The sequence below is a fragment of the Episyrphus balteatus genome, chromosome 1, assembly GCF_945859705.1.
Source record: "Episyrphus balteatus chromosome 1, idEpiBalt1.1, whole genome shotgun sequence".
Lineage (NCBI taxonomy): Eukaryota > Metazoa > Arthropoda > Insecta > Diptera > Syrphidae > Episyrphus > Episyrphus balteatus.
The window spans coordinates 141,478,873-141,493,399 of record NC_079134.1 but is presented as its reverse complement, the minus strand read 5'-3'; the positions used below and the strand labels follow the sequence as shown (position 1 = coordinate 141,493,399).

Here is a 14,527-nt window from a genome sequence, read left to right as displayed (position 1 = left end):
CAGAAGTTATTCGAGGTCAAAGGTAAATTTGTCTTAATTTTTTGAGCGTGTTTCCGATAAAATCAAAGAATTTTTTAAGTGGCAACCCCTTTTTTTATTTAAGGTTAACACTGTTAATAGACGAGTTATTTTGAATTATTATGTATTTAACGGTTTTGGTTGTAAACGATTTTGATTAAAAAATTTATCCAGTTTACTATAGACAAGCTATATTAGGAAAAACTTTTTTTGCCTAGGTACAATTTTTCCTGATTTTTTTTTTAATTGTTTAACAGATTTGGTATCAAAACGAAAAAAAAAAATAAAAACAAACGAGAATTCCTATTCGGAAGAAAAATTATTTAAAAATTTATTCTCGAACATTCTAAACTTTTAGGATTTCCTCTTGAATTTGAAATTGAATTAATATGGCAACATAATTCATTATAGCTGACGTCATCTGCAATTTAAACAAAAAAAAAAAAAAGTGTCAACATTAATAAATTACTGCATTTTTGTTGAACCAAAAAATAATGCTCACTATTGTTATGAGACCAGTATTAGCCGTCATCATGAATCCTATTTTATATTTACTGTCCTTGTTATGATTATTCCACCAGAGAGCATCAGCAACAATTCGTCGTATTCGTTCATTTCCGGGAAAAGCGTCATCCATCAATTTTATTATCCTCATACACTTTTTTCCCTATACAAAAAAACACACACATACACAAATAAACTGTTAATTTGAAAAGAAGAAAAAGTAGAAAGTAATAAAAGGAAGAAGGAAGACATTTATTCCCATCACATGTCCTTCCGAGGTTCGGGTGTTGTGAATGTGATGATGCGGAAGTAATAGCTCACCTCATTCAACGACATCGTACAATATATTGGCATCATGAACATCTTATAAGCCGGTGGCAGCAACAACAAAAACACAAACGACAAATGCTTACCATCCACCTCATCCAAACTGGCCGCTTGGCCAAACATCAAGAAGAATAGACTCGTGGCCAGCGTAAAGTCATGTGCCAGACAGGATAACAAGCAAAATCCGTAAACAGAATTTAGTTCATCAATCACTCTATAGAGTTCTCGATAAATCTCAATTGCTCGAGTAAGTTTATAAGCACGCACATCCGAGTCACTATAGTGCCTCTGGAGATATCCAGGGTTCAATAGTTTCTGCAACAATCGAAATCTTATTCGAATCAAGTCGGCCACGGTCATAAAACTATAAACAATCATATGCATTCCGCTAAGCATAAATGTGTGACAGAAAGTAATAAGATAGACGGTCTTGAGATTTCCCTGAGACCAGTAACTAATGACCACGATATTGACAACATTTCCGTATGTCAAAAAAACATAGAAAACCACTGATATTTTGAGAGCGATTTTTTCGTAGTGCATATTTGCGTGGAACTCGTGAACAAGCTTAGCATCAATTTTCTCTAAATGTTCGTAAATTCGGAGGTGCTCATTATTCTTCCCTTGCATGGTTATCATGTTGTAAAGAAAAGACACTACCGCTAATGTCAGATTCATGAAAATTACAAACATCAAGACATTGTCCATTTCTTCGAAATATTTCGTGTACTTGGGACTGGTGCGAATGATGAAAGTTCCCATAACGAGGCAAAGAACAATGCCAATTGGTGCCGAAAAGCTGTACAAGTCCATAAGATTGGTTTTACGGAAGCAATCACCTTTTTTTAAAAATCGTTGATAACAAAAAATGTAAAGGACCTTGTTCAAGAGGTTTAGGCCTTCATAAATACTTCGACAGGGTTTCTTGGAACGTGCCATTTCAATTCGCCGTAATTTTTTTTAAAACTATATTATATTTTCAATTCTTCCTGCAGGTATCTCCTTAGTCCTTATTTTGGTATTAGTTATTGTCCCTCAAACAAGAAATTCGGTCCGACTTAGACGTGTAGTTTATAAAGACTAATTAAACGTTATAAATTCTCAGAAAATCATTATTATAAGGGACATCTCTCTATTACAATGTTATTTAGTATTTAAGTGAGTGCGGCCATTGGGCGAATTGCGTTCAAGGACTCATACAAGCAGCAATATATGACAGTTGGAGTCTCAATTATTTATGCCTTATATAATTCTAATTTAAGTGGTGATTTTGCAGCTAATCGAGGTATTTAATACTAATTGACAGAGTATATAATATCGTATGGGAGTATTATTACGAGGGTATATTGTTGTGTATGTAACTCTTATCGGGTTAATTGGAAATGAAGCTTTTTAAAGACCCTACCATCGCAGAGCATATGGCTTTGGTATTATTAGATATACAAGTGCTTTTATGTGCGACATTTATAATAAAATTGAGACCAAAATAGAGATGTAATTATGTGATAGCCGATAAGAGAGAGAATTTTTTTAACTTAAAGGATTAGATATATGTTTGGCGTACTGTTTGAGTTGGTTAAATCTTAATGTGGGCCACTGGAATGTGGATGTGAATAGACATTAACTTTGATTGTAATTTAGGTAATTAAATAGAAAAGAAGAAATAACTTGTGGTTGGAATATGATTATTTTCATATTAAAATCTGAGGTTAGGTACGTTAAGAAGTCGATCTCAGGCCATATAGAGTATTATAGCTAATAATCGAATTCTATAATTGTCGTTCTTTCGAAAATGTTGTTATCAACTATTTTTTTAAATATCATTGGTTGGTTCTGTTTTGTTGGTAAGTTTCAAGGATTTTGTGTGTAGCAACACAGATATTAACCAAATTGTGAATTGCTTCAATAGTTAGTTCAAGAATCAAAAATTTAAAATTACTCAAAATGTGAAAATAAATAAATTGCACGACTGGGGTCGCACGTACTTGCTCTTATGCTTAAAGTGACTTTAATGTCACAGCTTTTTATTCAAGAAAATTAGGGAAAATAAAAAAAAATAAGAAATAAAATCTGTTTTTATAATGAATTAAACACCGTTTTAAATGATCTTTTACAAAAAAAAAACAAGTATGTCAGTTTATTTCTTGTATAAAAAGGAATTTTTAGAAAAAAAATTTCCAAAATCGTTAGAGTCGTTTTTTAAAAAAAATAATTTTTTATATATAAAAATTTTCTAACATTAAAAAAAAAAAGTCGGTATGCCATTTTGAAGAAAAAATTAATTTACACATAAAAACGAAATTTCAAAATTTTTCACAAACCCGTTTTCAAAAAATTGATTTTTCGAAAAAAAAAATTCAAATATTTTTTAAAAATCCAAAAATGTGTTTTTTGAAAATTTTAATATTACCTTTACTTGAACGCTTTTGTATAAAAATTTTCGTTGAAATCGGGTTAGTCTTGTACGAGATATTCATAGATCAAAAAAACCGTTCTACGACAGGTACCATTAATAACGGTAGAAAAAATATTTTTTTTATTTCGAAAGTTGTATCTTAAGTATTATACTATACACAAAAATTTTAATCAAAATCGTTAGAGCCGTTTTCGATAAAAATGTACTTTTCTATTTCCGTTATATGGCAGGTACCGTTAGTTTTGGTCATAAAAAAAATTTCAATTTCTCCTCTAGGGAATCGCTAAAAACTGCTTACTACCAAGTTTGAAGAAAATTGCTCCATTAGTTTAGGCTGTAGCTCCAGGTACTTACAGACGGACAGACAGAAAGACAGACAGAATTGCCGGACCCACTTTTTTGGCATTCTCCATCATCGTAATGTCATGTAAAATTGTTATCTCGAGTTCGATTTTTTCTACGAATCCTAATCTTGCCCTATAGTACCCTATAGTATATCGCAAGTAAAAAATTGCGCAAATTTGTATTGATTCTTCTGTGTTCAAATTTTTTTTTCCGCTTCGCCTTGCTTTCAAACCAATTAAAACAGGTGGGATTTATTTTTTTCTGATCTTTAAATTGTAATTAATTTAACCTCTCTATTTGCGAGATAGTTCTCTCAAAGTTTCTTTTGCATTTAAAGAATCTGGAATAAAATGTGAATAAAATATGTATAACAAAAGATATTATTGTTTTATATTTCGAAAAATGCAGGGCTTATGTCCCTCTTTAATAAAAAAAAAGTGGGGCTTACATATGTCCCACTTAAGTGACATATCCACTTTCTCTATTAAATTTTACTAAAATCTCCAATTTTTACCAAGTTTTTCGATCAATATATACAATACAAGTTGATCTGTTAAAACAATCGTCAAAAATGGTAATTTCAAACAATTTAATTTAACCGAGAACTGAGTAGTTTTTTTTACCATAAGACTACGTTATTTTTAACACATTTTTTACTAACCCTCCGAAGAAAGCTCTCGGTTAAGAAGTATTTTTTCTATTTTATTTTCTTGCAGTTCACAGATTGTTCTGAAATAATATAAATTAAAGTAAATTTTTGGAATTAATTTTTTCTTTCAACTTGCTTTGTTGAATACCATCGAGTGCATTTCCTCCAGGACAAAAAAAAAAAACGTAAATTACTTAGAGTAACAACGACGTTACAATTTTCGTTTGTCTCAAATTGTGCTTTGGGCAATTTATACCATGACAAAGTTTTGCAAGTGTCAAATTTGGCCATATCGGCTGTTTTTAAATATCTTCTTGGGTATGTAGCATTTGACTAAATCCTTGGGTTAAAGCTTTTATATTGCATAAAACTCTCTTCAAGTTATTGTTTGCAATAGGAATTTTAATGTGTATAAGCGTTGGCCAAATTGATTTTCTTTAAATAAATTTTCTTCAGGACACTTTTATTTCATCACCGAATTTATGAGATGCATTTTTTTTTTCAAAGCAGTTCGCTAAAATGTAATCAACAATTTTTTGTACCCGTCTACGAGTGTTTCTATTAAAAAATATCTTGATCAGCAGAAAAGTAACATAAGTGACCTATGTAACTTTGAAAAGTGGTCTCAATTAGTACGGGCATAAGTCGGTCATAAGTTGCACATAATAACTTAAAGCAGATGTTAAGACTTCCAAAGCGTTTTTGATTTTTTTTTTTAAGTTCATACACTGAGGGAAAAAACAACTTAAAATCAACGAAAAATACGTTGATTTAACTATTTTTCGGAATGATTTTGCGTTGAAGACGAAAATTTTAAAATCATAGTAGAACATCGTTAGTTTAAAGTGGTTTGACGTTATAAAACATTTTTAAATCAAAGTTGTTTTAACTTTGAAAAAAATCATCAATTTATTAAAACAAAATAGAAAAAATTGGCAGCCGCTGGGGATGGAACCTACAACTCTTGGGTCACTAGGCGAATGCTTTACCACTGTGCTATCTCACTGTTGGAAATTAAAGTGATAAAATGCTACAAAAGCTGATAGTCCAAGATCCCAGGGCCGCCAGACATTACTTATTTTCTCAAGAAAAAAATGTATGGAATTACGTAGTGCTAGGACATACTATTAGTGAATGGATACTGGCTATCTTGTGCCGACGGCCATTTTACCACTAATAGGTGCTAAAGGTACGAAAAATACGTTGTTAGATTTCTTATTTTCTCAAGGCTGATTTTTATATATGATACTCAGGGAACTAATACATTAATTTTTGTAAGCTGCCAGACCCGTCGGATGGGCCTAACACCTTGCCAGACACGCATTTTAGTATACGGGAAAGTTAGATTTTGTTATATGGAGGTCTGGGAAAAAATGTATAACACATTTTGACTTCAGGACTCGAAAGAGTATCAAGACACGAGTCGAAAACCACATTTTGAACAATCGCATCTAGAGTCATTTGGCCGCCATTTTGTTTTTTTAATAAAAATTTCAATTTTTCACATAACTCATGTATTTTTCAATCTACAGAAAAAAATGTATTGCAAACTTGAAGATAATTTAATTTACTACAATATATGTTAAATTACTTTTTTCGATTATACCTTCGGTTTAAAAAAATGTTTAAAAAGTTAAAAATTTTGAGTTTAAAAATTAATTATTTCAAAAACTATACGACATTTTAGCATCTGGTTTTCAACACTTCATTGAGAATTAGCTAGACAATTAAATAAAAATACAAAAAGCAAAGCTTGATCGTGTAAAATTAAAAAAAAAATAAAGTTACAAAAAAAAAAATTAAAAAAAAGTTAAAATTTTGAGTTTAAAAATTTTTGTTTCAAAAACTTTTCACAAAAACAACATTATTTTAAAAGATTATTATATAATAGGGTTTTGGCTTTAAAAAAAGTTATAATATAAGATTTAAGGTGTTGCCGTTGTTTTTAAATATTTTTTTTAAATAAAAGTTTTTTTTTGGCACTCTCCGAAGTAAAAAATTGAAAAAAAATAGAACCCATCCAGTCTGCTTTCTGCCATTTTGAATTTAGAAACTACATACCATCAGGAACACACTTGCAAAATGGCAGCCATTTCCGAGTCAGTAAATTTCAAAAAAAAAATTACCACTTTGCGCCCTTCTGCCACCCCTTTTCCATCCACTTAGCTTTCTGCCATTTTGGAATTGTCACTTTAACACCTTCTTCAACCACCTCCACCACTTTGCACCCATTTCCGAGAAAGTTTTTTTTCCAAAAAAAAAAATGCAAGTTTGAGCCCCCACCCACGCTTATTCCATCCAGTCTGCTTTCTGCCAATTTGGCATTTGCTTATCCCACCCCTATCCAACAATTTCATGAAAAAAAATTCCATTTCCCGAGTCAGTCCGAAAACTTGCAACCATCTCTCCGTCTATTAGTTTTTTCAACATTAAATCAACGTTGAACATATTACATCTTACGTTGTGGTTTTTCCCTCAGTGTATAAAGGTGCAAGGGGCTGTCAGATAGATGGAATGAAGCAACTTAATTGCTTCCTAACGATCAAACTTGTTAAAAACAAAATTTTTTTTGAACAAATGGAATTATAATGTTTTGAAAATAAACGATTTAATTTTAAGCAACATTTCACCATTGAAAAATGTTTTAATTTACCTAAGAATGAAATTTTTCAAAAAAAAAAAATAATTACGAAAGTTTAAATTCACACCTACCTTACATGAACAATACAAAGTTTTTTACTTGCTCTATAGGGCAAGTATTGGTTTCGTGTGGAAAAAAAAAATTGAGGTTTTAATCAAAACCAACATTACGATGATGGAGAAGATCAAAAAAGTGGTTTTCGTCATGCCGTCCGTCGGTCTGTGCGTGTGTGCGTCTATGCGTCCATCTGTACATCGAGCTATGGCCTAAACGGATGGATGGATTTGCTTGAAACTTACAGATGCTTTTTACGCTATTCCATAGAGCTATTTAATATCGCCTTTTTAACGCATATATATCCCATATAACGTTTTCAAGGTATTGCAACTTTCTCGAAAACGGCTCTAACGATTTTTATCAAATTTTGTATACGTAATAGACTTATAGATTCTAACAAAACTGCGTTTTTAGTTTTTCTCAAAAAATGCGGAGAACGGAAATATGGCGTTGCTGTTTTTCAAAAATTGACATATTTTTTAATTTCATATATTTCATCAAAGCATAAGTCAATTCTATTAAAATTTTACAGACATCATTTTGATGTATAAAATATAAAAAAAGATAAAGATACTGTGAACTACAAGAGCAAGTACGTGCGACCCAGTCGTGCATTTTATTTTTTAAAGTGGTCGTATAAGTTCTCGTTCTATACTGCGTTAAATAATACTTTAAAATAATGTGTCATATTGCTTGATTACATGAGCATACAATTTCTAACTTCATCAATCGTCTTTTCCCACTCTTTTATAAGCAGTTTGAAAAAAAAAAAAAATAATAACACGTATACGCCACAGTATCTTCTTAGTTGTCAGTTTTAACAAATAAACAGAAAAACAAAATCCAAATTTTTTATTATACAGTTTTGATTACCTACTTAGTAACTTAGTAAGTGATGGCTATCGAATACAAAATCCTGTAAGGATACACATTAAAGAAAATTTGCAGCTTCCTTGTCACAATTGGTAGAACATTTCCATTATAAGTTCAGCATTCGTATATTACGTACTAAACATTTGAGCGGTACAGCTGTATAGCTGGTTCTTCAGGCTGAGAGGCTTAGGCTTGAATGCAGATTTTGCCTTCACAATATGGAGAAAAGTATTTTATGACTTTTCCCTCTAGACGGAACCATATGCAATAATTTGTTGCAATGCCTTATAGTTTTTAATATAACAGTGACTCTTACAGACGTTCCTTATTTATCAAATCACTACAAAAAAATTTAAAGCTGTGACACTACAGATGTACTAACATACTTTGAAGTAGTCAGGTAAAAACAGTATACCAGTGCTACCAAAACTATACACATATTTATAATCAATAACATTTTCTAGCGATGCAATATTTATAATCAACCAAAACATTTAAATTTTGATGAACTTTCTAAATGTTCGATAAAATAAAACACCATTTTATCGTTAATTCGAGTGAAATTATGACTTTTATCAATTAAAATCTACTTAAAACGCAAAAATTCATCATAAATCCTTCAAAATTACCTATAAAATAGAATTTATGATTAAAAACAAAACTACAACCATTCAAGTCCCCCCTTTTCTATAAACCCCAATTTTTACCTAATGCAACTAATAACTGTCAAAATCTACATATAAATTTACAATCAAAATTACCCTCCCCCCCAAAAAAAAAACCTAATTAAATTTCTATTTTATTGTGATGGTGCTGTTATCATTTTTGTGTGTTTTGTTTTTGTTTCTGCATCAGCAGCATGTTTATTGCTCTATTACCACAATTCAACCCCTTCTCCCTCATTATAGTGGTGACCCCTTTTCACACACATTGCTGCAAAATGTAAGGCCCTTTTTAGCAGTATAGAGAATTTAGCAGATGCACACACCAACACAGGCAGAGGCTACCCGCATCCGCAATTATCTCGTTATCGTCGTTTTAACACAAAATAACGAGCATCTCTGGACTAAGTGAAACGTAAACGCATTGTTATGTAAATTGATATCGCATTTGGCTTGATTAGTTGATATTCCACATTAATTTCTATCCGCATCCTATCAAATCTGACCAAGAGTTACCACCCCTCCTCAACCCATCACACCAAGTCAACCAAAATCCAACCCAACCCAACACACACACACAACCCCACACCACCACCACCACCATCAACCAACTATAAACGCCGCATGCTAACGACCAAACTTTATTGATTGATTGTGATTGATTAGCGGGAATTCATATTCCATTAATTAATTGCCTACTCAACAAAACACACACTCACACTAGCATCAATACAATTTTGTAACTGTAATTTATTAATATTTATTATTCAACACAGAGCAACACTATTGTGAATAGTCACTCGTGCGGCAGGCCAAGCGTTTTGTTGATCGTAATTGTTTTGTGAATTTAAAGTTGTCATCAGCAACTGCTGTCGCATTTGACAGATCAATACAGTTATTTAACTGTCATTAGATTTTTGACGTGTGATATTTGATTGTGGAAGGAGCCTAAAGAATTATTGTATTTTCTATGAAAAAATCAAAAGAATTTTAAAATGGAAGAAAGCACTGTTATTTGTGGTGAAATATTGGAGCGAATTATCGTAGATTGCTTGAATGGAAGCGACAAAGAAGAAGAAGAAGAAAAGAAACACAATGATCTGACGTCATCAATACGATTTGTATCGGATTGTTATTTCACAACTGTCACAAATCTTGTCAACATGCTGTATCTTCCGTTAGACGTCGAGCCTATCGGGAATACAATGGAAACAGATTTCATGAGCTGCTTCCGGCATTTGGAACCCCTGCCAAAACCTACACTTGACGACTGCTGAAATGGTGTCGTGGCTGAATTAATGGTGATGGTAATGGTGGGTGTTAGAATTTAGGAAACATGTCTTCTACCTACATTTACAAGCAATTTCTATATGTTTGTTTGTATGTTCGGGATTTGTAAAGAACTTGAAATCAATAATAATAAATGTTAACACGCATAACATTTTAGCAGTACCCTTCCTTACTTTTTTTTTTCTTTATTTTTCTTTCTTTTTTTTAGTTTATTTTTTTTTGTACTTTCACTTCCTACTTTACAGCGATTTATTTTTAGGAGCATATTCTCGAAGGATTATCTTAAGGTGGTTGTATGCGACGACGACAAGCGACATGGAAGTGAAAATTTACATTAAAACGTGGGGTGTGTGATAAGGCATTGAACGAATTTATGCAGAATAGTCGTGAGCTTGAGTAAGTCTTATGCTAATACGAATTGAAAGGTTGAATTAATCCAATACAACAGGTGCAAATTATAGCAGAGGTTCATTGACAAAAAGTACCTTCTATATAACTTAGCTGTTCGTTTAATGTTTAATCGATTAAAATGGGGTTTAAGTTTGAGTAAAATCGAACAATTCTGTACTTGAGCTTTATGTTAAAGTTATAAAAAGTCGGTTACATTTTTTTTACAAACAGAACCTATAGTCTAAGAGCCCACAGCAAATTTTGGGAGTGGAGGTATATCCAAAATGTGAATATGCAGTTTTATAGCCTCCACTACCAAAATTTGCTGTGGACTCTCGGTCTACTACTTGTCTGAATAAATGGACTTTAATGAACTCCTTCAAAATACATTGTTTCGTCTTATTTGAAAATATAATAACATTGGGATACATAAATACACTATTTATGTTACACATATCATACTTTAAAAATTTTTAACGTGCTTAATAGCCAAACAGTCAAAATCACGTTTTTTGGCATTTAATAACGGTAATATTTCAAAAACGGAGGCTAATCAAAATTTTTACTTGCGATATAGGTACTTTATATAAAGTTATGCATTCGTACAAAAAAAAAGTTGAGATAATATTTTTAAATGACATTTCTTCAACAGATAAATGAATGAAGTTTATACTGTGGATAGATTATATACAGGACTATATTTGTGCAGAATTTCAATCAATTTTGTAGTCACAATTTTGAGATAACGGTATTTGATTGATTGATTGATTGATATTTGGTGTATAAGATGTACTGCGACCTCACAGAGAAAAATAGACCACATAAAATAGAACAAAAACAATAAGATTTCTCTATGGTTTTCATCCAAGAAGGAAACCTTATTAAAACAATCGGGTTTTCCTTATTGTTTTAAAATCTACAAAAAAAATAAAAAAAACGATGACCAGGCTGGGAATCGAACTGGAGACTTCAAATCATTAGTCGCCCACCTTACCACCTGAACCAACCTGTCATGAAAATATTGATCGCGATTTTTGTTCTACTGCTAAGTTGCAAAAAAAATCAACTTTTCAGTCAAATTTTAATAAGATTTTCTCTATAAAAATAATAAGAAATCTCCTTAAAAAAACCTTATTAATCGTTGATTTTAATAAGATTTCCTTATGAAATGTATGGACGGTAAAACAATATGGCAATCTGTTAGTTTTTAGCGGGTCATATTTTTCTCTGTGCTGTAAGATCTATTGTACCCCCCTATTAAGCTAAATGAGTTAGTACCTCATTTTATAGCTCCTCCTCTAACCTAATTCCTTTCATGAAATTGATTATTTGGGGTATTTTCAAAGAGTGCAATTTATCCTCTTCGACTTGGTGGCGACCCATGTGTTTAAATCTTTGGTGTATTAGTGCATTGCAACTACCCAGGATATGGTCTGGTGTTTCTTCTTCTTCGCTACAGAATCTACATATTGCACTATTTACTAAACCCAAAATATGTAGGTGCCTTCTTAACTTACAGTGGCCAGTGAGGAGCCCAGTGATTAACCTGAGATTGTTCCTACTTAGACTGAAACGCTCTCGGTTGTAGTTCCCGAGGAGCATTTTCGATTGTCTCAGTTTTGGTAGTTCTGCCCAGTTTTTTGCTCTCCTGGACTCCTCGTCTAGTTTTATTTTATTTTTAATGACATTTTCTCCTATTCCGCAATACGGTTCGGGTCCCATTAGAGGGGAATTTGCTCCCGTTTTTGCTAAGGAGTCCACCTCCTCGTTACCCTGGACACCAACGTGCCCAGGTACCCAGTGGAGAGTGACTTTGTATATTTTGCCAAGTTCGTTAAGTTTTCCTATACACTCCAATACTAGCTTGGAGTTGATTTCATAGGATTTAAGTGCTTTTAGGGCAGCTTGACTATCAGACATAATGGCAATGTTTTTATTCCGGTGAGTTAATTCGAGGTTTATTTCTGCACATTTTACAATGGCATTTACCTCAGCTTGAAAGATACTTGGGGATTGACCCATAGGTACGGAGAGTTTGGTACCAGGCCCAAAAACGCCTGCCCCTGTACCTACCGCTGTTCTCGACCCGTCTGTGTACCATTTGATGGTATTTTCTTTAAAAGAGTAGTTGATAGATTCACCTACCCAATCTTTTTTACTACTGAGATGTATATTGTAGTTTTTCACAAAGTTATAATTCGTGACCATTGCATCTCTTGGAAAGTCAAGGAAGTTTTCTTCTGAGGATCTGGACAGGAATTCTCTTTCTCTGTTGCCTATGCATTTTCCAGCCCCAGTTCCTTCCTTGGCAAATCTCATGATAGCTCCCTTAGCAGCACTTTCAATAATAAGGTGAAGTGGAGTTAAATCAAGAATAACCTCCATTGCTGCTGTAGGGCATGTTCTCATAGCCCCGGTGATGCAGACACATGCGAGTCTTTGCACTTTATCTAGTGATTTCAAAGTTGTTGCAAGATCGGTTCTTTTGTGCCAAGCTACCGCACCATAGGTAATTATAGGTCTTACCATCATAGTGTACATCCATCTTAGGATGTATGGTTTGCAGCCCCATGAATTGCTTGCTAATCTTTTGCAAATCATTACGGCTTTCGTAGCTTTACCAGTGGTTATTTCTACGTGTTTGTTCCAGAGGAGTTTACTGTCTAGTGTGAGGTGACGTGAAATAATGAAAAATGAAATAACACCAAATTTCAAATTTGGCCTTATTTCGGTTTTCAAAACGAAATAAGACCAATTTGGCTTTATTTCGATTAAAAAAAGAAATAAGACCAAAAAAATAATGGAAATAACCGCGAATATGTTTGATTTGAGTTGTATGGTATAGTTCAGAGTTAAAAACCGTACTGGAGGGATAAAATATAAACTAAGATTTCAATTTAATAAAAGGATAAGTTGGACGAAGAAGGTAATAAAAGGATAAAAAAAAAAAAAAAATATTTTTTTTGAATGAAATTTCATACATGCCAAATCCCATGAAAGAGCAAGGCCTAGTGTAATTAATTTGTAAGAATGGAAGGGAATTACAATTTACCGCCTAGTTCATACAACTAAACAGAGATGCAATTTTTCATGACAATACAATTTTATAGGCTTTGTCAATTCCCCGCAATAGACAGTACAGATGGTGGGAACTGGGAATCGAACCCAGAACTCTGGCGTCAAAGTCCCAAGCACTAACCATTGCCCCATGAGGTGGTACAATAAATAGATATATGTAAACTTAAACGAAATCCAAGTTGACGATCAGATATGGAGACTGAAAAAAAATTTTAAGGCATTACGAAGGGGTCAATTTGGGGAATCGAAAAATTCGCGCGAATTTTTCGATTCCCCAAATAGATAACGACCTAATAGATAACGGTAAAATAAACTTTATGCTTTATATTTAACTTTATGCTGATAATATTACCTTTCATTTGGTATACCACACATAACGGTACATAATAATAATACAACCTACACAATGTTAAATTAAAAAACTTCAGAAATACCTCAAAACACCTATGGAGATCAGTTGCCATGACCAGCCACCAGTGTGGGAAGTACCGTATTATCAGTTTGAAATTTCGACATGCTTTAAAAAATTCTAACTTTTTTTTGTAGGCGTCCGTCGTAGAAATATGATTGAAGCGTCATATGAAAGGTGAAATAATAAGCTCTATCTTATGATATTAAATTAAATATATAAAATTAATTAAATATGATATTTTATATTCTTTTGAAACACAGTCATGCCATATATGTACTTTCATTAAGAACGAAAAAGTATTGCTCTTTTTCACATTCTGCATTGATCTTAGCTTATCAGTAACCGCATTTTTGTCAAAAAGCTTTGGAATAGCCGACAAAATTGCAATCTCGTGATAATTTTGTATATTTGATCTATCATGGTTTGGTGGACGTCGCACAATGGGGCAGCCCCATATAGTGTGGTGATATAAGGGTTATTTTTTAAACTAAAGCTATGGGAAAAAAAAAGATCACGTGTTCTAAACTTAACAGTAAAATTGATAAGATGAGCATATTTGTTTTTTTTTTTTTCAAAGTCTTTGATTTATGTTGAGAGTTTTAGAGCAAAAATTCAGTTTTTTAATAAGTAATAAAAAAGGTGTTCTTTTGGGTTTTTGTTTAATCTCGAAATTATTTGAGAAAAAAATAAAATACAAATTTCTCGCATAGATAAAAAAAAGTAAATTACTATTCTTTTGAAAAAAAAAAAAAATTTCTAATACGTATTAGAAAAAATAATGAATTTTTTGAAACGCATCTTAAAGTTTTTTCTCAAAATCTTCTGTTCAGGCAAATATTCATCAAGTCTAAAAATAGAGAAAGCA

The 14,527-nt window shown here is 32.4% G+C and overlaps 2 protein-coding genes across 2 annotated transcripts; both read right to left on the bottom strand.

The window, feature by feature from the left end:
• Positions 1-364: 364 nt before the first annotated feature.
• LOC129911097 (putative gustatory receptor 57a) lies at positions 365-1,788 on the bottom strand. Its single transcript, XM_055988772.1, has 4 exons — positions 1,761-1,788; positions 844-1,688; positions 521-685; positions 365-439 (listed from the first exon to the last, which is right to left on the bottom strand). Exons 1-4 carry the CDS (start codon positions 1,786-1,788, stop codon positions 365-367), a joined length of 1,113 nt encoding a protein of 370 aa, XP_055844747.1.
• An 8,365-nt stretch (positions 1,789-10,153) lies between these two features.
• LOC129911088 (uncharacterized) lies at positions 10,154-12,717 on the bottom strand. Its single transcript, XM_055988760.1, has 3 exons — positions 12,699-12,717; positions 11,881-12,622; positions 10,154-10,190 (listed from the first exon to the last, which is right to left on the bottom strand). The coding sequence occupies exons 1-3, from the start codon at positions 12,715-12,717 to the stop codon at positions 10,154-10,156; spliced, it is 798 nt and encodes a 265-aa protein (XP_055844735.1).
• Between the last annotated feature and the right edge of the window lie 1,810 nt (positions 12,718-14,527).

Bases quoted from the DNA above. Each gene is read 5' to 3' on its own strand.
- LOC129911088 (XM_055988760.1), bottom strand. The intron at 10,191-11,880 runs GTATTGCGGAAT...AATTCGTATTAG, and splicing joins CCTCTAATGGGACCCGAACC to CATAAGACTTACTCAAGCTC.
- LOC129911097 (XM_055988772.1), bottom strand. From the start codon at position 1,788: ATGGCACGTTCCAAGAAACCCTGTCGAA. The intron at 1,689-1,760 runs GTATTTATGAAG...TTTTAAAAAAAG, and splicing joins TTCCAAGAAACCCTGTCGAA to GTGATTGCTTCCGTAAAACC. The intron at 686-843 runs GTGAGCTATTAC...TTTTTTGTATAG, and splicing joins GTACGATGTCGTTGAATGAG to GGAAAAAAGTGTATGAGGAT.